We start from the raw sequence: 24396 nt of genomic DNA, 5'->3' as shown, positions 1-24396 counted from the left end.
ATGAATGAAAGGATTGTTTGATCATCCACGAGTAGATATAGATTGGTATATCTGACCGTATGGTCTAAGAATTGCAAAGAAAATCAATTTGGACAATGTCATTAACACACCTGCAGAAGTTATTTTTTAAAAACAGAACTGAATAGGAATTTGGCATAGGTAGTACACGTCCAGCTTCATTATTGTCTCAGACTAGTGTGTAGGTATAAGGTTATCCCCCACTTAAAAACAAAAACAAACGAATATTAATGTAAGAAAAAAGCATTAATGCATTACTTTTTCTCTTTTGTATTGTAATATTTAATTTTTTACTTTTTAGTGACATGATTCAAAGTTTAATAAAAGATGAAAAAGTTTAATAATGAAAATATTCATTGTTTAATTTCCAACCATTATTGTCATGATTAATTTCATTTGCAATTATTACTGAAAATATCTTTGTCCTGTAGAAAGGAAAACCAATACAAACCAGATGCTGTCAAGCAGATTCCAAATCATGGAAGCCCCATGTGTACAGAGTAGAACTGCACTTCATAGGGTTTTCGCAGCTGTGATCTTTCAGAGGCAGATTGCCAAGTCTCTCTTCTGAGGGACTTCTGGGTGGGTTCAAATCATCAACCTTTAAGTGAGTAGTGGAGCACTTAACAGTTTATGCCACCCAGGGACTCCTAGGTTGTCATATAGAAGAGTGTTATAAATATTTCCAGGTGTCAAAAATGTTAGCTATGCCATTCCTCCATTCAGATGTTTAAACTATCTCTTATCAGGCAGAAGAAACTACAAAGGAATGGTTTCTTCCTTCTCTGGGGTTCATTATTTCTTCATCCTAAGGTTCTGATTGCTGATATTCAAAGACTTTTTTGGAGATCTTTTCACCTTATCAAATGCTTTAAAATGCATTTAAAAAAAAAAAAAACAAACCCTGTGCCGTCGAGTCGATTCCAACTCATCAGGTGCATAGCTTTTAAAATGGTTGCACATAACAAAATTTGGCTCTTTCTCTGCCATTTACTTTTTCTATGCAATAGAGAGAAGAATCAATATAAAAGGTTTAAATAGCATTCTGGTTTTCCTAGCCAAAGTGGGGTAGGTATTAAAGTCTGTGAATTGCTAAGTTAAGGCCAAAAATAAGAGAGATTATTACAGGAGCTTTTAACATTATAACTCAGAGGCACTGGGCTACACTTCTTGGGCCCCACCTATCATTCCTAATCAAGGGAACTACTCCTTTTATTTTATGTCTTACTATCCAATTGCAAACACTGGTGGTGTAGTGGTGAAGAGCTACGGCTGTTAACCAAAAGTTTGGCAGTTCAAACCCACCAGGCACTCCTTAGAAACCCTATGGGGCAGTTCTACTCTGTCATATCGGGTCACTATGGGTCAGAAATGACTTGATGACAATGAGCTGGGATTTTTTTGTTTTTTACTATCCAATTCCAAAGAGTCATTCCATAGAGGGAAAACAATAGAAAAGCATATTCAAGGGCAGTGTGGAAAATATTTTTATTCTTTCTAACCAAGGCCTTCACAGTATTACATAATTTTAGGGAGGAAGCCACTTAAAACCACTCAGAACTTCTGAAAGAAAGAAAAATTTCAGGAAGAAATACTGTATGTTTCATGAGGCATACATATATTTGTATGAATGCACATCATTTATATAGAAAATGTTTCTGAAAATGCAGAGTGAAAACATCAAGCTTCCTGATCTTTTCACATCAATAGGTTGCGGTTCCAGTGAGTTTCATGTTGTTTTCCGGTTATAAAAATATACATAACTCATCACAAACATAGATCTTGTTCACAATTTACCAAATGAGAATAATACCTTGAGTATAATCCACCTGATGACTGGAACTGTCTATTTTAAGAGGAATATTGAGGAGAAATTTATTTAAAAACACGCAAGATCATTCTTCCTTAGGGAAGAATTAGCTAACACAAGAACAATAAACCAAGAGTAGCATATCCTCAGAAATAAAAAAAAGCTCAGCTCTTGCAAAATATGGAGGAGAATCTTTCCACAACTTGAATCGTAAGGGTTGAATTAAATATAACGCTCTCACTTATCATGCCTATTAATCTTTTGTCTTAAAGAGGCCTACTCTCTCTTTTTCTTCTTTCCTGTCTTATAAAACTTTTGATAACCTAACAAACAACATTTTATGACCAGAAAACCAGCAATTGCCACACAAGCCAGGAGAAACCCAATCACATCCAAAGAGTGGTACTGGTACCAGGTGAGGCTGAGTGCAGCTGGGCGAAGGTGTTTGGCTCCTTTGTGGCGCATGACAAACTCGATCCAGAAGACGGCTCGATCCAGGGGCTTAACAGGCTGATCATGATGAATGGCTGATAACCTCATAGCATTCTCTTTATAGCTGAAGAAAAATCAAATAGACATCAACTCAGAGAAGAAACCAGAAAAGATCAATAAGTGAAATTTTCATGCAGATGGTAAAAATATGTGCCACATAAGATTGGAAGAAAAATGTATTATTTTCTTCCGAGATGATGATAGACATTTTAGCACATGGGCTAGAATTTGTTGAATGCATAGGATTTCAGGATGTAAAGAAAGACAGGAGTTGGGGGAGGCCATGTATTTTTAGGATAGAGAATGGAAAGTGCTAAGCCTTAAAGACAAAAAAATTAAAAGAAAAAAAAACATCATCATCTGTGCAGAGTTTGAATTATCCAGTGAGGAATTGTTAATGAACCTGCTGTACAAGGTTCAAAATAATATCAAATGGACACGATGACACCTAACAACCACCACATTCCAGTATTTATCTTCGAAATCAATCCATTTTTAATTATAAAACTCTTTCAAATATAATCAAAATAATCACACCCAGAAGAACCAAGATTTTTCATACATTTATGACAGCAATGGGCTTGGTTTGATATCCTCATTTTTCATGGTTTCAATTGCATCAATTTTCAGCCTTAGTTGTTTAATGAATCCCTGGTGGTTAAGTGCTATGGCTGCTAACCAAAAGGCCAGCAGTTCGAATCTACCAGGCGCTCCTTGGAAACTCTATGGAGCAGGTCTCCTCTGTCCTATAGGGTCACTAGGAGTCAAAATTGACTCCATGGCAATGGGTTTGGTTTGTTTGGTTTTAGTCGTTTACCATTTCTGGTACTGGGATCTAAATGTTAAGATAGAAATTTTCAGAAGGGTTAAACGTAATAGAAATTTGAGGTTGATTATCTTTTGCTGATTTACTTAAAACATTTTAGAATAGTTTAAAAGAACTAACGAGTCTCATGCTGAGACAAAGTTACGCGGCCTTGCAGAGTCCTGTTGTTTTAACATTCATGGTCTCTATTTCAACTTCGGTCTCATCTCATAATTCTTCCATGTCCAACTTCAGTAATTCTTCTCATTCTCCTTACTGGCTTTTTCAAACCTTCATCCTTGTTCTCAAACCTCTCATTGTCCTCAAACCTCTGACAAATCATTTCCCCAACATCACCCTCCGCACAAAAAAAGAAAAAAAATCTTATTCTAACTACTCACGATGGGTCATAGATAACTGTCTTCAAAGCGTTGAGCAAATCTGTACTTGTCATCGTGTCCATGTCCAGACTCACTGCTGCCCCCTTGACCTTCATGCGAATAATGTTTTCAGGTTGATCTGCAAACAAGGGAATGCCCACCATAGGGATCCCATGGTAGATAGCCTCATAGATGCCACTGGCTCCACCGTGAGTTATAAAAGCTTTGGTCTTTGGATGACCTAGGAAGGGGTAAAATTCAACAAAATTTTTCATTATATATTCTTAGAAATAAAATGAGAAATGGGAAATACAGGGAACTCAATGGGCAGTGTTTTCTAGAAAACAGATTATCATGTCCATGAAACTATATATAAATTATTTTTAGATCTCTGAGTAGGAAGCAACTAGGCCTACTGCAGTAGTAAACGAGGGCTTCGTGAAAGAAATGGTGTGTGCCTGGACAGATGAAAGATTGTCAGGTGGACAAGTTGAAGGAGAAAATCCTGGGTAAAAGTAACAAATGAACTAAAAAAGGGACACATTAGACCATATTAGAGAAACAGTGAGAAAAATGATGGAGACTGACATGTGGTGTGTTTAAGGGAGGAGGAAGTTCGATGATGGTGGAGGTGGACTCAGAGGAAGGGATGGTGATCCTTTATCATGAAACGTTTCATCACTTCATGGAAAAGATTGTGGATATTTTCGTATACAAAATGGGGGTGGGGCTCACTGGTTCTAAAGGAGGTGCTGTTATTGCTCAGCAGCATTTGCAGTACTGCTTCAGCAATGGAAAGAATAGGTATGAGGTGAGACTATTAGGATGATGATCCAGGAGGCTTTTAAAAAAGTCCATTTGAGAGGTGATTACACCTGAAATATAGATGCCTTACTTCTGCGAAAAGGATTATGACTGTATATTATAAAATGCCAATTATTATATTTCATCTTTTTTCCCTCTGGAACTAGAAAATAAATATACAGAACTTATGCTTTAGTTTTTAAATTCTTCTATAATAAGTGCTCAAGAATTGATTTTCTGTTTAACTATTATCCCTCTGATTAGCTGCTATCCATATTTTCATTATTTGTTCTCTAGTCTTACCAAGAAGGTCATTCTGGGGAATCCACTTATAGAGCCGAGTATTGGGTCCTAAGGTATCTGGCTTTTTGCCATCAAATCGCCACAGCACCTTATGAAGATGAAGAAAATACTTTATTCCATGAATACAACTGAAAAGTGATAGCAAGTTAGAATTTGGTAATCATTAAAAGATCATCTAGTCAAACCCCTTCCTATGACAGAGGAACTGAGAACAAGAAAGAGATGCTAGAAATCAGAACTACGAAAACATTGAAGTAAATACGAATACTCAGGTTGAAGGAACTTATTTTTATATAAAAAATAAGGTAATTATATGAAATTATGATGTTTCTCCCATGGTACCTAAAAACATTGAGATTAAAAAAAAAAGCAGTGACAAATTCAAGCATTTGGGGAATTGTTAGGCAGTCACATATCTAGGGTAAAAAACAGTGTGAATTCCCAATGATATACATATTTATGTTCTCATATCTATGTGTTACCCTGGCTCTCATTTCCTAAATTTCATTTTAAACTGTTTCTTTCTTATCATTTTTTGAATGACATGGAAGGGAGTTAACTTCTGTTCACTTATTCCAGACTTTCAGAAGTAGATTGCTGGGTCTTTCTTCCTAGTCTGTCTTAGTCTGGAAGCTCAGCTGAAACCTGTCTGCCATGGGTGACCCTGCTGGTGTCTGAATAACGGTGGCATAGCTTCCAGCATCACAGCAACATGCAAGCCCCCACAGGAGGACATGCTGACAGACACGTGGGACGCTATCATAGTAGTTACAGGAAATTTCCATAACCAGACCCTTTACAGAGTTGAACAGACTAGCAAAGTAGTTGGTCACCCTTACGGCACGTTATCTAACCTTTTGTGGAATCTGAGCAAGGGCCGATGCAATCACATGGGCCCTTTCTTCTGTGAGGTTACTGACCATTGACCCAAGAGTAAACACCACCACACCGTGTTTTCCAGAGCTCTGGACAAACTCTTCTATTTCCTGTGAAGACAGCATTTGCTTCATCATGAAACAGCAACAAAATATTGAACAGTATTTAAAGATTTGGCCACAACTTAAGAGAGAAAATCAAGAACTGACAACCAAAACCAAACCCACTGCTGTAGAATCAATTCTGACTCGTGAACAAATCTCCACAGGTCTCTATTTCCACGGTAACATTTAAGGACGCAGATCTCCAGGCCGTTCTTCCGTGGTGCTATTGAGTAGATTGGAACCATGAATCTTTTGATTAGTACACAAGGTTGAGCCATTTGTGCCACCCAGGGATTTTCATTGACAGAGACAAAGTATTGGAATAGTGGCTGTTTTTTTAAGAGCACTAATCAGTCAGTTCCTTTGGAAGGAGATGCATGATATGAGATCTATGGCCTTCAGTATGTACAATTGTGTAAATGTGTGTGGGAGGATGGGGGTGTGATATAAGCAAGAAACAAAATTAAGCAGTTACACAGTAGTGAGAAGGACACTCACTCTTCATTTAGAGTTATTAATTACTAGTATATATTCTAGGAAGGAGACCCAATAGGAGCATCTTAACTCAGCTTTAATTCTATATAGTTCTATTTCTACTGCAGTACAAGATCAGTACAAATAATTGCTGTGCTTGGCTGCCAGCTAAAGTTTGGAAGTTCAAGTCCAACTAGAGGTGCCCCAAAAGAAAGTCAAGGTGATCTATTTTTGAAAAATCGGCTAATGAAAACTATACTCTGGTACACATAAGGTCACCATGAGTTGGAATCAACTCAACAGCACCTATTTGGTTATAGTTCTACCCAAATCATATATGTTTATTCTGGCAGGTTTTCTGGAGATATCTGTCAGTTGGGAATATTTTACTTCATGACTATGAACCCTAATGAAAAATAAGTTCTGGTACAGGGTGATTTTATATTTCTCTCATTTACATAATCCTTTATGTCACACCTTAAACTTTCTCATAGTTTCCCAAATATTCCTCTAATATTTAATGTCCAAATGTTAAGATTCTCTAACGTTCAAAAAAACTTTGAGTTTAGAATTTCTGTGAAATAGTCATAAAATTTCCATTTTTAATCCATAAATACACATTTGTAATTACATATGAGAATGTCCCTATTTCTTGGCTTCTTTCTTGGGATATTTCTTGACCTGAAGTCATATTATGAAACTGATGTACCTGTTGAATGTGCTGTGCACAACTGTGGGTAAAAGAGACCTTCATTAACATCTCACTGTCTCCTGGGGAGAGCACTCTCTCCCCAGTGGGAGAGGTCCACCTGGCCTTTCTCCGGGAGGGATCTGGTCACCCTCTTGAGAAGTTCACTTGGAACTACATAGAGTTTCTGGTAAAGACATGTTCATCTGGAATTGTTTGAGAATTATTCTGACTTGTGCTCCTTTTGCTGTGCAAGATGGATTCTGATAATATTATAATAACACAACCTTTCTTTAAAGATTAATCACTTACTTGGCCTGATTCATTCCAAATTCTGTGACATCTTAATAAAAATGACACAAACACATTGTAAAAAATTTTGGATAAGTATGAAAAATGTAAAAGAGAAAGTAAGTTTCACCCATAAATTCCATCCTGGAAGAGTTTAAACTCTGTACCCATTCATTCTAGTGTTCATGTTATCCATATGCAGAAATGTATATTAAAAAAAAAACACTGTTGCCATAAAGTTAATTCCACTCATAGCGACCATATAGGACAGAGTAGAACTGCCCATAGAGTTTCCAAACAGCACCTAGTGGATTCAAACTGCCAATCTTTTGGTTAGCAGCCATAGCTCTTAACCACTATGCCACTAGGGTTTCTGATGTATATATATGACATATATTTAGAAAACTGTAATATCCACTGTATATACCTTTTTTCTACAATAAATTTGGCATTGTAAATTTTTTAACAATTTGCCTCTTGGTTTCCAACTAATCTTATATAATGATTGATTTTGTGTAATCAAGCATTCTTTGATGAAATGATTGCAATAGTGCAGAAACACATAAGTTATTTAACCTCTCATAAATGTTGGAATTTAAATTACTGTCAATGTTTACTTTTATAAATAACACTGCCATAAGATTGATTCTGCAACACTTTTTTTTTTTTGTCTGTGTAGGTTCATATAAGCATATAATGAGGTCGAAGGCTATAATTATTTTTAAGTCTTTTGAAGCATTTTGCTAAATGCTTTTTTTTTTAAAAAAAAGAAAGTCAAATAATCTGAGTCTAAGAATTAATGGAAAAGCAAGTAATATGGGGGGAACAATCACTTTTTATAATAATGCATAACAGTCTTCACATCATTGACTTGGATTCAAATCTTGTTTCTGCAATGTAAACAACTACTGTAAATATATTATTTTAACTATTACACTATTATTCATCCTCTCTTCCCTCCCCTCTTTCCTCCTCCTACTAAGACTGTCATTTTCCTTTAATGTGAATGGGAAAATCTTTCACGAATAAGGTGAGATTGCAGAAAGGGTCATTAATCTTACCGCAGCATTTACACCCTTTGAAAGACATATATATATAATTTTACATTCAAAGTAACTATTGAGTTTTAATCCTTGAAGAGGATTTCAGTTTTATGTTGCTGCCAATAAGAAGAGAGACAAAACAGATCTTTTAATAGATTATATACTACTGCCATAAACAATCCTTGCTTTTTATTTATGTCTAAAAGTTGTAGTAGTAATTTAAAACAGATTCTTGTTGTCCTTTATAAGGGATATTAACCTGTATGCTGACAGAATTATTTTGTAAGTTCAAACTAATGGAAATTTTCAGATACAAGTAGCAGAAATTCTTTAGTCTTTATTATGTGTACAGAATTTTTTGTGTTCATTATATGCACAGGATACATTTTCTGTGTTCATTCTATCACGCAGCTATGCTACAGACACGCACATACTCAAAGGGGAGCTGTGGTGCTGCAATGGCTAAATGTATGGCTGTTAAACAAAAGATCAGCAGTTGGAATCCACTAGCCCATCCTGGGAAATCCTGCAGAGTGAGTTTGGTTTGTTTGTTTGTTTGTTTTTATACTCAAAGGGAGTTTTACTAAGGATTCCTGTAGGCTTGGTATATGGTAGAAAACACTTCCTCTGATAGGCTAAACCATCCCTTTTATTCTCAGAGATGTAAAACTGTGAGGCTTCAAATGGTGAATGGTTTCAATGCTGTAAACTAAGGCTGCAAGCAAGCACACTGGGCTTTGGATGCAAATATTGTTGGGAACACCCATTTCTATTCACCCATTTATAATGGTTAGGAATGGTCTTCCCTTTAGCTATAAAACAGATGAAGAGCCTAAATCCTTACAACAAAATTTAAGCATTTTAACCTGCTCATCTCTTTGCTAAAACGTATACATTCACTTTTAAAAACTTCTCAGGATATCTGTTCTTTAGGACTTTGCTAGAGAATATAATTTTGATCTACTGGAAAACCAATTCCTACTAAATGAGAAGTATATTTAAAGTGTCTGACACATATGAAATGATTAATACCATTAGCAATAGTAACAAACATAGCAATAATTACAGTAGCTAATATCACTTTTGGAAACCCTGGTGGCGTAGCGTTTAAGCGCTACGGCTGCTAACCAAAGGCTCGGCAGTGCAAATCCGCCAGGTGCTGCTTTGAAACTCTATGGGGCAGTTCTACTTTATCCTATAGGGTTGCTATGAGTCAGAATCGACTCGACAGCTCTGGGTTGTTTAGGGTTTAAAATCACTTTTGGATTACTTTGTGCCAGAGGCATTTGGAGTGTTTTATATATATTAACAAATATTTTCTTACAACAATCATATGAGGTTGGTAGTATTATAGGAATAGTGTTCACTCTATGGCCATTCTAGTTTCCCATCATCTGGTGCCTGATCTCCTGAAACAATCTCCTAAAAGGTCCACCATTCTCATCTTGCTCCTTCACAGTCCAATCCAGTTACTGCATCTTGAGGGCTCTTTTGTAAAAGAAGCCTGCTCATATCTCTCCCTTGCTTAATTCTTTCCACTGGCTCCCCAATCCCCTTAATGGATGTTTCAAACTCCTTCTGGATCCAACTAAGTTCTTCCACATCATCTGCCTCTTTACATCTCCTCTTCCTGGTAGCTAGGAGATCTTGGGGACTGTCATTACTGCTATAGCTGCTTTCATTTTGTCTTCCTCTTTCCCCCACCTTCTCTACCTATTCCTGCACACCCTTCACCTTAAATACAAATGTCTCTGGGTTACTTTCTATGATCCCTGCTGGGTGTTCCCTTAGCACTGTGGTCTTTCCTTAATATGATACTTTTCACACTGTATGATTACTACTTGCTTCTGTTCTATTTTTCCAACTAGAATATAAGATGTGTGTGCATGAGGTGGGGTATGGGAGGGTGCAGGGACCATGTCTGTTTAGTTTCTCTGTGTATCCAACCAGCACTAGTTTACCTGGAATATGGTAGTCACTCTAAAAATAATCTCTGAATGAATGAGTGATATTTTCTTATGTGCTGAGTAATGAAAGCTTTAATTTATTAGACTATTCTCAAAGTCTCACAGGTATCCCACTTATTTCTCTCATGGTAATGATATTAAGATACTTCTGGTGGCATGGAAATATGAATTTCTAATTTGTAAGTCACTTTAACACACTTCTCACATCTTTCTTACTTAGTCAAACATTCTGAATGAAGAAAGCAGAATGATTTCAATTGAAAATACTAAACCAACTGAAATAAGTTTACCTTAGGCAAGGGATTGGCAGGTTTGCAGTGGAACCCACCAACAAAGTGAAAATGTGGCAAGAAAGGGCGTGGAAATTCAAAATCCCAATAGTTTCGAACGAGCCATAAATCAGCTTTCCCCATTGTCTCACGTAATGTAGTTGGTCTTCCTGCAAAGAAAAGAGAAAACAAAAAGTAGGGGAAACTGGAAAAAATTGACATCTGAATGTCCAAGTAATCTTCTGAGGGAAGCTTGTAATAGTTGGCTAAAGTTGTTTAAAAGTGTGAGAGGAGCCTTACATCTCTAATGTCACATCAGTACTTCCACCATCATAAACAGTTATTAAATCTAAGCCACTGTAGAATTAAATATGCATTTACTTTATCTAAAGTTGCAAAAATAACAGATCCACAAATGGAAACAACTGGAATTTGAGCTCCCCGATCAATTAAGCCTGCCACAGCCATGGAAACACCTTTCCCAGAAGTACTCAGTCTAGTTTCTACCATTTAGCAAGCCAATTTTTGACATTCAGTTTCCCAACTAAAATTTGAGGTTTTTGTGAGTATGGATCAATTCCTTGTACCAACTACAGCATTCAGTTCAAGCGAGGAGCTGAATAATATTTCATTATTAAATAAAACTATATGGAATTAAATGCTGTAAATTTTCAAAAAATTATGGAGATAAACGTGCTCACTGTGAATTTTTTTAAAGAGAGAGACAGTTTACAAAAAATTCAGACTAATAACTTATTTGTCAACCCCTTCACAACAATGTATACCTGTAAGACAGGTGATTTGTAAGCACTTAGTGAAGAAATGTGGAATCATTAGAAACCTCAGGGTCCACTAGGCACAAGTTATGTAGAATTGTATTATTTTGATTATGGCTATTTGGCTAGCAGATTAATAAATATTGTAGATACAAAGTATAATTTTTGAATCTGGCATAAAGCCAGTATATCTTTCAACTAAAAAGAAATCCTGAGAAAGTACTGTGGAAAAATATTCTATTTAATAAATAATAAAACTGCTACACAAGTATTTTTCCCAATGCTACCAACATAGTTATGCTAGGAATATGTATCACTCTTCAATCCGCATGTCTATGTTCATTCAGACATTCACGGAAATATAAAATGACTTTTTTAAAAGATAAAAACTACAATAAAATGGATATATAATTGATTAAAGAAATTCCAATTGTCTTAATTTCGGGTTTTCTGATTCTCGGGAGTCCCCGTCCTAGTGATTAACTACCAGGTTCTTCTAACTGATTCTGTAATAGAAGCCTCTCTATAACATTCGTGAGATAGATCATTTCATATTTTCATTTCACTTTTTACTTACAAAAAAAAATTTCCTCTGTATTTTTTTACACAAACTCACCTTCAAAGGCACATGAAAAGCTAGGACTTCCTTCTACCAACTAAAAACATAACTTACCTAGTACTTCACTGTAAAACTGATTCCACTTCTTCTCATTAAACGTCTGGAACCAAAAATCGAAATAAAGCATATATATCATATTTTTTACCCTCTCCATGAATGTCATTCGATCGGGTAATTCTGACAGAACAATAGGTACGTAAGAAGGGGGGGTCGAAAGTCCTCCGCTATACTTTTCAATTGTATAGCCCATAGTGAACCGGACACTATACACAAAGGGTATTTTAAGGAGCTCCGCCAACAGCTCACCACAAGGGAAAAAAGCATCTGCAAGAATGACATCAAACCTTGATTCTTGTAGTTTCATCATAAGTTTCTTGTTAAAAACTACATCCTTACAATGGCTTTCAATGCAGCCAGAAAATTCCCTAAGAATTTCTTGTACTTCTGAAAAATATGTCCAAAATGTATCTTTCGGCATATCATATATCCATTTCCTGACCAACTTCATGAGAAGAAACTCAAACTCATCTTTAGTAAGAGATGTAGGATAAACCTCAAATTTAATAGCAGATGGTTTGTTGGGATCAATAAGAACGGAATCTGAAGATGTTAGAACAGTCACCTCATGACCCCTCTGAATAAGTTCATCCAGTATTGCCTTCATAGTCATCCAAAGGCTATAATCTGGTGGCCACACCAGCACTTTTCCACAAGTTCCACAGCTAAAGCAACAACTCAGTTGTATCAGCAGAAGAATTGAAATCCATTTCATAGACATCTTGGTTAAAGGAATACTTTTCTTTCAAAAATCGGTTCCCTTAATGCACTGCTCATACTTATATCCTGGGAAAAATCTATCAAGAAGTTAAAATATAACTTGTACACAACAAAGTAAATACATTATATGAATAGTCAGAGCATGTGGATGCCAACTGGAAAAAGCTAAGGGTAGATGACCTTGTGGTTGCCTGAGTGTACTTAATGTCCCTTTTACCATCAGTGTTGTTACACAGCTAAGAATTGATGACCTAATAGTTCAGGGTCACCTGTGTTATATAATAGATTTTAGAATAGTGTTAAGAACATTGGTGAGTGTGAGGCCACTTGTGATTGCAATCTCTTTGGCACAAGAACTAAAGACAAAGTACGTACACATTTGCATCAACATTTTTTTGGATATCATGATTCAAGACTTTTTGTGTCTGGTAAAATCTTTATTGACACATAATTCACAAAGCAAACAATTCTTCAATTTAATGTGTACCATTCTATGGTTGTTAGTGTATGCACAGAGTTGTACAACCATCACCATGATTAATTTTAGAACATTTTAATCACTCCACAAAGAAATCCTGTGACCCTTACCCATCATCCTTCACTCTTACATCCTCTCTCTCCACACGTGTTCATTCATGAAGGTTCCATTTTCTCCACATTCTTTTATTTTTTCTAATTCTTTGGAAAATATATTTTTTTCCACTTCACCACCAGGGCTTCCAGAGAAAATATAGACACAGCAAATCATACACACATTCACAACTTATACATGTACAGTTCAGTGATCTTGATTACATTCTTTACATTGTGTCATCGCTCTTGCTATCTCTACCCAGATTAATTCACCACCATTAACTTAGATTTTTCACTTTCTTGACAACACTTCTCATTATTTGTCTTTGATTATAGTCAACTAGGTGAGTGTGAAGTTGTATTTCCTAGTGATTTTACTTACACATCTTTGATGGTGCATGGTATTGATTCAATTTCACGTGCTCTTTGTCCACTTGTGCGCTTTCTTTGGAGAAATGTCTCGTCAGATTATTTGTCCATTTCTTCTTTGGGCTATTTGTCTTTATTATCGAGTTGTAAGAATTCGTTATATATTCTTGTCACAAATCCTTTATCAGATACATGATTTGCCAATATTTTCCCCCATTTTAAAGGGGCGTGTTTTCAGTTTCTTGATTTTACTCTTTGAAGCAACATGTTTAATTTTGATATATGGGTTGAGATAGGCAGTCCAGCTTCATTATTTTGCAAGTGGATATTCAGTTTTTCTAATCCCCCTTGTTAAATAGACTGTTCTTTCCACTATTGAATTATTTTGGTACTCTTGTTGAAAAAACAATTGAGGATAAAAGTGTGGCTGTGTTTCTGCATTCTCTGTTCTAGTTCATAATCTGTACATCTATCTGCATACCTGTACCACATTGTCTTGATTAATAACTGTAGATTTGTAAGTTTTGAAATTAGAAAATGTAACTCTTTCAACTTTGTTTTTTCTTTTCAAGGTTGTTTTGGCCATTTTGGATCCCTTCAATTTCTATATGTTTATACAAGTTTACATACATTTCATTTTTTTCGAAGAAAAGATTATCTCAGTATTATTTAAAATTTTTCTGAAACTCTTTTTTACAAAGCAATGTGACCTAGACAACATTCAGCAATTTTGACTGTAACCAACCTGCCTATTCTTTTTAAGGACTAGATACTTTATCCCTTTCATTAGAGGTAAGTGTGTTCTCTGACTGACACCCCTTTAGGTACTGTAGGGAGCATCTTGCCATACATCACATATATACTCATGTTCAAGTATTTCTGCAGCACAAGTTCCTACATGTAGAATTACTGGGTCAAACCAATTTCATTTGGATTGATTATTCCATGTTATACTCCTTCAAACATAGTTTTATCAGATTCTTGTTTCACAAATCTGTGCCAAATTAGTTTATTGTCTTAATTTTAATTTCCCTAATTATTAGGGATGCAAAACCAAAAGGGGAGAACATGCTGAGTGTTTCTCAAGCTGGAAGAACTAAAGAAAAAATTCAAGCCTCGAGTTGTAATATTGAAGGATTTTATAGGAAAAATATTACTTGACTCAGGAAGCACCAACAGAAGATGAAAGGAATGCGCAGAGTCACTACACCAAAAAGAATTGGTTAACGTTAAACCTTTTCAGGAGGTACCATATGAGCAGGAACCAATGGTACTGAAGGAAGAATTCCAAGCTGCACTGAAGGCATCGGAGAAAAACAAGGCTCGAGGAATTGAGGAAATGCCATTTGAGATGTTTCAACAAATGGAAGCAGCGTTGAAAGCACTCACTCAGTCCACACCAAGAAAAGTGGAAGACAGCTACATAGTCAACTAACTAGAAGAAATCTATACTTATGCCTATTCCCAAGAAAAGTGATCCCACCATATGTGGATATTATTGAACAGTATCATTAATATCACATGCAGGTAAAATTTTGCTGAAGATCATTCAAAAGCGGGTATAGCACCATATCAAAAGGAAACTTCAAGAAATTCAGGTCAGATACAGAAAAGAACATGGAACTAGGGATATCATCACTGATATCAGATAGATTCTGGCTAAAAGCAGAGAATACCAGAAAAATGTTTACCTGCGTTTTATTGACTATTCAAAGGCATTTGACTCTGTGGATCATAACAAATTATGATTAACATTGTGAAGAATGGAAATTCCAGAAAACTTAATTGTGCTCATTAGGAACCTGTACCTAGATCAAGAGGCAGTTTTTCGAGCAGAACCAGAGGATGCTGCATGGTTTAAAGTCAGGAAAAGTGTGGATTAGGATTGTGTCCTTTCACCATACCTGTTCAACCTGTATGTTCAGTTAATAATCCGAGACCTGGACTATTTGAAGAAGATCAGGGTGTTAGCATTGGAGGAAGAGTCATTAACAAACTGCGTTATGCAGATGACACAACCTTCCTTGCTGAAAGTGAAGAGGACTTGAAGCACTTACTAATGAAGATCAAAGAACACAGCCTGCAATATAGATTGCACCTCAACATAAAGAAAACAAAAATCCTCAAAACTGGACCAATAAGCTAATCGTTGCCAACCCTGAAAATAAATAAATCTTTCTTTCGTTTTGTAGATTGGGATTAAGATTCAGAAGCTGAAGGTCTATTCAAAGACACAGAGCAAGTGACCAGCAACAGTGGAATAGGCCTCCGTTTGCCCAACTCTACTTATTTGGCTATAGAGAAATCCACTGTGTGCCAGACCCGGAGTCAAAAAAATGTCCATAATTTATCTTATTCAAACAAGACAGTTTACAGTTCATAAGAAAATTTTTCTTTAAGAAAACATCTTTTAAAAATCTCAAGTTCCTTATGCTAGAAAAATGTCATCAGAGAGGAATGGAGTGAGAAACAAGATGAAAATAATGCAGCTGCTTATAAATACAGACTAGTTATATCAGGTAAGTGGATGTAACCAATTCAGAAATAAGCAGGGTATTAGTCCTAAATTAGCATTTCTCCTTGTAACCAGTGTGTGATGACCACTGTAGAAGTCTATGAGAAGAGGGCTACGGGGTGGGGATGGGATGAAGGACTTAAGATAACCAATGTACCAGGTACACTGTGACATGATTTAACAATTATATTCACCTGAAAATATAAAGATTAGTGCATAAAAGCCTTTAAAACTACACAGGAAAGAAACAAGCAATTTTATATGGTTATAAGTTTTAGTTTATATAACAACTTGAGTTCCCCATCCAAGTTGTGGCAAAGCCAATGAACCACAGGCTGAAATTTAAAATGTCTAAAATTGACTTTAAAGAAGGCTAATGAAACAGAAGATAAAAATGATTAAAAATGCCCCTCTTAGGAAGAATTAACTAAGTCATCTGACATTAAAAATGAATGTTTCTTTTAATGTGAAAAGGCTATTACTTCCATTTGCCCCATTCCAATGATGTCCAGCTCTATCTGGCCCAATCTGGAGTCCAGCTACTAAAATACATGTAGTAAGACATTTTACATTCTGGAAAGTGCCTTAGGGTGTTATGCACTTTTGAATGCACTGCACGTGTGTTTGCGTGTGCCTGTGTGTGTGTGTCTCTTAAGTAGGGGTGGAGGGAGGGTAGAATCAGAAAAGTGAGGACTTATAATAGTGTCCTTCTTTCTTTCTGTAGCTTACACTTTCTTAAGACCCCCAATCCTAAAGACGTCCTTTGAACTGAGACAAAGTAAAAGCAATTATTGAAAGTCTGATTGTGTACAGTATAAAGAATAATGTGGTAAAATTGTAATAACGCAAAAGACATTTAAATTACAAACATTTTTTCAATACAGACATGATTATAAGAAGTATAATACTCTGTGGATGCAAGACAGAAACTTCCAGAAAAGGGATTAAAAACAAACAAACAAATTTTACCTCACAGCTTAATTCCCTTCTTCCATCTTTTTTTTTTAGTCATCAGTGTTGCAGCTGAAAGGAACCCAGGAGCCAGCACTAATACCAGGAGGGCAGGGCAATGGGTATTCAGATAGGCTTACTCCTGTGGCTGGGAAAAAACAAGATAAGGATTAGATTTGAACTTTGTAGTTAATGACTTTACATTTAGGTATAAAAAGTTCGGGATCTTACAGTTAAGGTATAAAAGGTTTGAAACGCACACTCACATACATAGATTCAGGCCCTACTGTTTTAACACCTGGTAGAGCCAGAAAACTCTGAGAAGGAAATGGATTAGGGTGGCAGCCACAGATTTCTTTACGTTCGGATTTCCACAAGTTTCAGAGGATCTGAGAGAAGTGCATATTGGAAAGAACTTGCAGGGTCGGTGCTCTGTCAACCTAATCATTTCCATACCTCTCGGCTTGTTGTATGGGGAGTCGCATATACGTGGACTTGGAGTAAAGAAGCTACAGGTGGGTGGGAGGAGAAGAGCCAGCCCAGAAAACACCCCCTACCCTCCAGTCCCACTACCTCAGGACCCTGTTAGATTCTCTTAGGGCCCAATTGGTGGAATCAATCCTTTTGCCAAGGGCACATGTCTCAAATTGAGGTACAACTACAACCACAAGCCCTAGGCCAGGGGATTATATCTGTGCAGGCCTGTGGAAGTCAGAAAGCCAAGGGGAGAGCTAGTACATCCACTTAGACCATTGGTTTCACCTGGAAATTTTTAGGAAAGTTTTTAAATCATGTCTGTGTTTTTAAAAGGCATTGCCAACAGATTTCTAGTTTTGTCAGCCAGTATTATTTTGTTTTTATTTTTTTATTTGTGTGGGGGTAGAGAGAGACTACAGAGGAAAAAATATTTAAGTGAACCTGGCGTAGCTGTATTTCAACGTGGTTATGCGGGGCCATTGACACAATAGCTGAAACAAGAACTCAAATAGACCAATGATCATGAAAAGGGTGCAGGAACGGGCAGCATTTTGTTTTGTTATACTTATGGATGCTATGAACAGACTCAATTGCAATGGGAAACAACGACATGGAGGAGCCATAATCCTTATAAATGCATCAGACACACAGATCTGGAGACCATTGGAACCTACTACGTTAATTTCAATATGATATTCTCGTGCGGAGGTTCGGGGCTGTATGATTTTTTTTTCCCCCTCACTTCCTCTTCAGATTTGGGGAAGTCCCTTATCTGAACTGACATTCTAAAATACCTCTAGAATTAAGAAAAAGGATGCTAACAGTGAGGGGGCATGATTGGATAAAGTAATATCTGAAAGAAATAAAAATTCTGGATATAAGGAATTAAATGGAAATATCCAAAAGCTGCTGAACAGAATCCGGATATTCCTTCCTTCCTTAGGTATCTTCATAAGCAAAGAAATCTTCTTGCTCAAAACTAATTCAAAATCCCTTGATGGCAAAAGCTTTGACTTATTCTTTTTCATAAAGTTAATGCCTTGAAGGGTTCTACTTAGGGACAGTGGGTTTTTGTTTGTTTCGTTTTTTGCTGTAACGTGTGTGAATGGCACTTCTTGGGATTGTAAAGTGTACAACATGTACAACTGTACCTGCTGATACTGTAGACTAGCACTGAGTTTAGCCCTTAGAATGCACTCAGTGAAGTTGTGATACATAAAAGGTTTTGAGATTTATGTTAATAAGATATATTAATAGGCATTTTTAGTCGTAAATATAGAAAACAGATGAATTCTATTTAGTCAGGTGTGCCTGACAAGTGCTATTAGATGCTGTCAAGTGGATTTTGAGTCACAGTGACCCCTGTGACAGAGTAGAACTGCCCCAAGTATTTCCTAGGCTATTATCTTTATAAAGTATTTTGCCAGGCCTTTTCCCCCAGAGTGGCTGAGTGGGTTCAAACTGCCAACCTTTTGATTAGCAGTTAAGTGCTTAACCATTGCAGCAACAGGACTCCTTCCCTGATAAGCACTAGCTAGCACACAATTAATCTCACAAACTCATAGTTCATAATCATTACTTGAACCAAAGTCCAGGTGATCAGCCTTCAACAGGAACATGTAAAATGGTGATATCATGAGCTTCACTGTCAGGAAAACACATCTGAGTTCAAATTCAGGTTCTCCAACTTATTCATTGAGTAAACACTACTAATGCCAAAATGAGCATGAATACTAAAGTCTCATGTATAACCAAACGAAACTCATTGCCAGAGTCAATTCCAACTCAGAGCGACCCTATAAGACCCAGTAAAACTGCCCCATAGGGTTTCCATGACTGTAAAGCTTTATGGAATCATACTGCCACACCTTTCTCCCGTGGAGCAGCTTGTGGCTTCGATTCACTGATCTTTGGGTTAGCAGCCAAGCACTTTAACCACTGTGCCACTAGGGCCCCTTCATATATAACCACCATCTACCAAAAACGTTGGTGTTTTCTTCCTCAAGGAAGGGAGGTTTTTTGTTTAGGTGAGGCAAGGTTCTTGGGGCTGAAGGCATGGGTACGTGTTCTCTTTTATCCTTACTGAATAATAGATAGTGATAGGCTTTGTGCCAAAATTGTAGTAGCCTTGGGTGCTATCAAAAACAAACAAACAAACAAACCAACAAAAAATCCATTGTCATGAAGTCAGTTCTGACTCACAACGAACCCATGTGTTACAAAGTAAAACTGAGCTCCACAGGGTATTCTTGGCTGTAATGTTTATGGAAGCAGATTGTCAGGCCTTTCAAAGTGCTGCTAGGTGAGTTCGAACCACCGATCTTCTGATTAGTCACTGAGCTCAAACCATTTCTGCCATCCCGGGACCTTTGTGATGTTACAAGAGTGCCTTATTTTCTTACCTGCCGAAGAAACAATGCCTGTTTGAGAACAGTTTTTTGTATAAGCCATTGGCCTCTATCCTACCCCTGGAGAAGGAAACATCAAAGTCTGCTGCCTGCACACACACACACTCACACCATCCCTTTCTAGGCAGTGAAAGAGAATAAGAAGTTGCTTTGCTGGGAACCAGACCAAAACACATACTCTGACTCACAAAAATACAGGGAGGGCGACCCATTCCTGGTCACCATTAGAGTTAACGGGCTAGAGGTGTGAGACCATCCCTTTTCTTTATGCTGAAGAGGGTGAAGAAGCAGGTGGAGATGCAAGTTGGGTTTTTCTTCCCTTTAGTAGTTTTGGGAAAGGAGTGTTGTTGCTTCTACTGCCCATACTTCTGCCTGTGATTTCCATTTCCTCCAAAAGAAAAAAAGTTGTCTTAGGGAGTTTGCCTTTGGCCTGCGACCTCATAAGTTGCCTCATCAAAAAGTAAAAAAGATAATTTCTATTAGTATGTAATTTGTCCTTTATTACCCCTGACATTTAGCCCATCATTCCTCCCTTCCTGAACTCTGCAGCATTGCAAATACTGGCCCTTATTTCATCTCCATCCAATATCAGCCTGAGGAAGTGTTTGATTGGACAAGAATCCATGGTAAATACATTGCCTGGTGTAAGTTCTGAAAAAAAGAATGACTAATGGTTTATATTTTACAAAGTTTATATTTCTTTGTACCTACCTCTACTAAAAAAAAAAAAAAACAGCCTTTGCCATCAGGTCATTCCAACTCTTAACAACCCTATAGCACAGTGTAGAACTGCCCCAGCAGGTTTCTTAGGCTGCAATGCCAGGTATTTCTCCCACAGAGTGGCTAGTGGGTTTGAACCACCAGCCTCCTTTAGGTTAGTACCTGAGCTCTTAATCACTGTGCTACTAGGGCTCCTTTTCATACTTCAACTGAGTCAAAATACCATACAACCAATTCTTTAGAGTTACTTCCTTAGAACTTGCTATTTCATAGCTGAACAAGCCCTTACATCATTTTTCAGCTGGTTTTATCCACTTACCTTCTAGTCTTTTACCCAAATTGCTTTTGCAAATGATTGCTATCATTTACTGCTTTAGAAGAAGTTATATTCTTAATACTTTTGAGAATTTTGACTTATGAAGCTGGATAAGATGAAAACATATCAAAGAGAGGTTTTTCTAAAATGACTGTTTTGTCACTTCAAGTACAGAGCAAATGAACATATTTACTTGCATGAAATAAAACGTATATTTTTCTTTTAAAAGATATAGTGACAAAGTTTTCCTTTTGGTTGTAATAAAATTAAGGGGTATTCTAGATAATCATTATTTAAGCATCCAAAGTTTGTATCAAGAGTAACTTGAGATCTGTGAGACCCTGTAAGGTTTTGTATGTTCTAAGAAGAAACATATAGGGTAGCTACGAGTCGGGATCGACTTGACGGCACTGGCTTTTTGGCTGGCAAGAAGAAACAAAGAGCCGGGTCTGGGGTTAACGTCAAGTCACCTGGCTATACAGTATCTTATTTCATGTAGCTGAACTTTATCAGGAAATAAACACAGAATGCTGATTGCGACTTCTGCAAATATAGGTGGCTCCAGTATTTGCTATACTTGGTAGCATTTCTTACCTTCTCTGAAGAGCTGTGACTTCATGAGTGAGCCTGAGTAGTCTGAAAGTCCATAAAGGAATAAAGGAAAAAAAGCATACGAATCTGTATTTCAACTTACTCCCCTACACCATGAACACTTTTCATGGGCCCTTGTTTCTTTAATTATGTTTCGTATTGTAGGGCCTTAATTTCTAAATCCCCTTTGCTTTTTGGTTTGTATCACTTTTGGCCAATTCTGTTAAAAACTTAGGGTTAGAGGTCAAAACTAAAGACACTTTCTAACCTCATCTCTGCCATTTAGTTATCAGTACAGCCTGGGGAAAATTCCTTAGTTTGTCCAGTATCAGCTTCCATTCCATCACGCACTGCATTTGTTCGGGATGGCATAGGATTGCAGAATTGCCTAGGTTTAAATCAGATTCTGTTGGACCTTGGGAGAGCTACATAGTGTCTATGTATTTTGGTTTTATGCAATAAAAAATGGGTATAGTATCATACCTAATTCACAGAGTTGCTGTGTAAATTCAAAGAGATAATGTATATAAAGCACAGGGCACAGTGCCTCAGTAGAAGTCAGCACTATGTAAGTTTGAAATTTATCATGATTATTCTGGAATCCTTTCTTTGATTCAGCTAATTCTCTTTTCTTCATGACCCTTTGAAAAGGCTCCACTGTTTAATTTCACCCTCATTATCACCTTTTGATAATGAAAGCTCTGTCTCAATTTAGGTTATGTTAAAAAAAAAAATTTTTTTAATATTGAACCAGTGTAATAAATGCACCTATTCTTTCAAAACAAGACACAGCATCACTTAGCTGCCTTACAGATATGTTGTGAAATTCAATGTGTTTGTTGAACACAGATTGAAATTAGGATTATCATTCTAAATAATAATACTTGAGATGATCTTATTCTTTCTCTCTTCAAAAACCCATTGTCCTATCCTTCTTACACTCCTGACATGGAAACCTTACATCTTTTGGCAGAAGTAAAAATAATATACTAATGTTTTTCTTTTCATCCTAGCCAAACAGTGACTCAGTTTAATCTGTAACAGCGCAAAGATTACACGAATTAAAAATTTTATAGAAAAAAGGAAAAACAAACCACAAGTTCCCCTGAAGTTTACACATCAGGGAAATGCAATAGGATCAAAGTGGTCTAGGTTGAGAAAAACCTAACTGTATTTATTGGTCAGAAAGATCGTAACCCAAATCTTATAATAAGTTTTATGTTATATAAGTACTGGACATTATTTTTCATTATTGTCAGATAATACCCATTGTATGGATATACCACTTCTGCCTATTCATTAATCAGTTTATAGGCATTTCAGTTTTTTCCACTTTTTGATGTTTATGCTGATCATGAATAATGCTGTTTATGAGCATTCATTTTCAAGGTTTGTGTGAATGCATGTATTCATTTCTCTTGGGAAAATACATAGAAGTAGAATTGGTGGATCATATGGTAACTTTATGCTCAACTTTATGCCAGACTGTTTTCCAAAATGGTATGTATAAGTGTTCCAATTTCTCCACATTCTTTTTTTCTAATACTAATTCTTTTGGAAAAGGTTTGTTTTTGCTGAAAATATAGACACAACAAAACAAACACTCATTCAACAATTTCTACTTTACATTCCAGTGACCTTGATTCCATTCTTCACAATGTGTCATTATTTTGCTATCTCTTTTTCTCCCAAAATTATTTCACCACCATTAACTTAGATTCTCCACATACTTGACAACACTTTTCATTATCTCTCTTGATTATAGTCAACCACGTGAAAAGTAAAGATGTCACCTTGAAGTTCAAACCATGGTATTTTCAATCGCATCATATGGACGTGAAAGCTGGAAAACGAATAAGGAAGATCGAAGAAGAACTGACACCTTTGAATTGTGGTGTTGATGAAGGATATTGAATGTACCATTGACTGCCAAAAGAACAAACAAATCTGCCTTGAAAGAGTACAACCAGACTGCTTCTAGAAGCAAGGATGGTGAGACTGTGTTTTACATACTTTGGACATGTTGTCAGGAGGGATTAGTCCCTGGAGAAAGACATTATGTTTGGTAAAGTACAGGGTCAGTGGAAAAGAGGAAGACCCTCAAAGAGATGGATTGACAGAGTGGCTGCAACAATGGGCTCAAGTATAACAATAGTGAGCATGGTGCAGGATTGGGCAGTGTTTTTCTTCTTGGTACCTAGGGTTGCTATGAATGGGAACTGACTTGATGGTACCTAACAACAATGACAAGAATTTATATAACAGAAAAATCTTAAAATATTATGGTAAGTGAAAGAAAAATGTATGATTCCATTTATATGAAATGTCCAAAACAGAAAAATCTATAGAGACAGAAAGTAGATTAGCAATTTTCTAGGGCTGGGGGGAGAAGGAGGGTGGTAAGGCTAAGACACGATGGGTAAGGGACACAGGATTCCTTTTTGGAAGGACTAAAATTAATCATGGTGGTGGTTGTGCAACCCTGTGCATATACAAACAACTGTTGAATTGTACACTTGAAATTGATGAATTGTTTGGTATGTGAATTATATGTCAATAAAGATTTTGCCAGGTACAAAAAGCCTTGAACCATGATATCCAAAAATATATTAATGCAGCCATATAATTATTTTTTCTTTAGTTCTTGTGTCAAGGAGACGACAATCACAAGTGGCTTCAACCTGTCACAGTTCTTAACACCATTTTAGAATGTATTATATAACACAGATGACATCAGAATATTAGGTCCTCGACTCTTAGTTGTGTGATAGCACTTATGATGAAAGGGAAGTTAAGTACTCCCATAAAACACAAAGCCACCTCCCCTCTGCTTTTTTTCATTTGGTATGGTCTGGCTATTTATATAATGTATTTACTTTGGCCTTTAAGAGTTGTATTTTAACTACTTGATTGATTTCTCCTGGAATATAAGTACAAGCAGTAGCAAAAGGGAACAGAAATTTGAAAAGAAGAATTCATT

The 24396-nt window shown here is 36.6% G+C and overlaps 1 protein-coding gene and 1 pseudogene across 3 annotated transcripts; one reads left to right on the top strand and one right to left on the bottom strand.

Annotated features, from left to right (window-relative positions):
• Positions 1 to 24396, top strand: part of LOC100665991 (UDP-glucuronosyltransferase 2B31-like) — a 129242-nt pseudogene that overhangs the window by 82630 nt on the left and 22216 nt on the right.
• On the bottom strand, positions 1991 to 12497 carry LOC100653864 (UDP-glucuronosyltransferase 2B4-like). Of its 3 annotated transcripts, XM_064285742.1 has the most exons (7): positions 12185 to 12497; positions 11774 to 11833; positions 10346 to 10494; positions 5467 to 5598; positions 4613 to 4700; positions 3527 to 3746; positions 1991 to 2384 (listed from the first exon to the last, which is right to left on the bottom strand). In XM_064285742.1, exons 1-7 carry the CDS (start codon positions 12495 to 12497, stop codon positions 2105 to 2107), a joined length of 1242 nt encoding a protein of 413 aa, XP_064141812.1. In that variant the 3' UTR covers positions 1991 to 2104. The 3 variants fall into 3 exon arrangements, with proteins under 3 accessions (XP_064141812.1, XP_064141813.1, XP_064141811.1); XM_064285743.1 differs by having other exon boundaries at positions 11774 to 12497; XM_064285741.1 differs by lacking the exon at positions 11774 to 11833 and having other exon boundaries at positions 12026 to 12497.

This window comes from Loxodonta africana, chromosome 5 (assembly GCF_030014295.1).
Source record: "Loxodonta africana isolate mLoxAfr1 chromosome 5, mLoxAfr1.hap2, whole genome shotgun sequence".
Taxonomy (NCBI): Eukaryota; Metazoa; Chordata; class Mammalia; order Proboscidea; family Elephantidae; genus Loxodonta; species Loxodonta africana.
Note: the sequence above shows the minus strand (reverse complement) of the source record. Positions and strands in the feature narration are given on the sequence as shown.

Coding starts and splice junctions, on each gene's coding strand:
- LOC100653864 (XM_064285743.1), bottom strand. CDS start 12,497: ATGTCTATGAAATGGATTTCAATTCTTCTGCTGATACAACTGAGTTGT. Junction 3,747..4,612: donor TCCCCAGAATGACCTTCTTG/GTAAGACTAGAG, acceptor ACCCCTTCCTAG/GTCATCCAAAGACCAAAGCT. Junction 2,385..3,526: donor ACAGTTATCTATGACCCATC/GTGAGTAGTTAG, acceptor ATTTTTCTTCAG/CTATAAAGAGAATGCTATGA.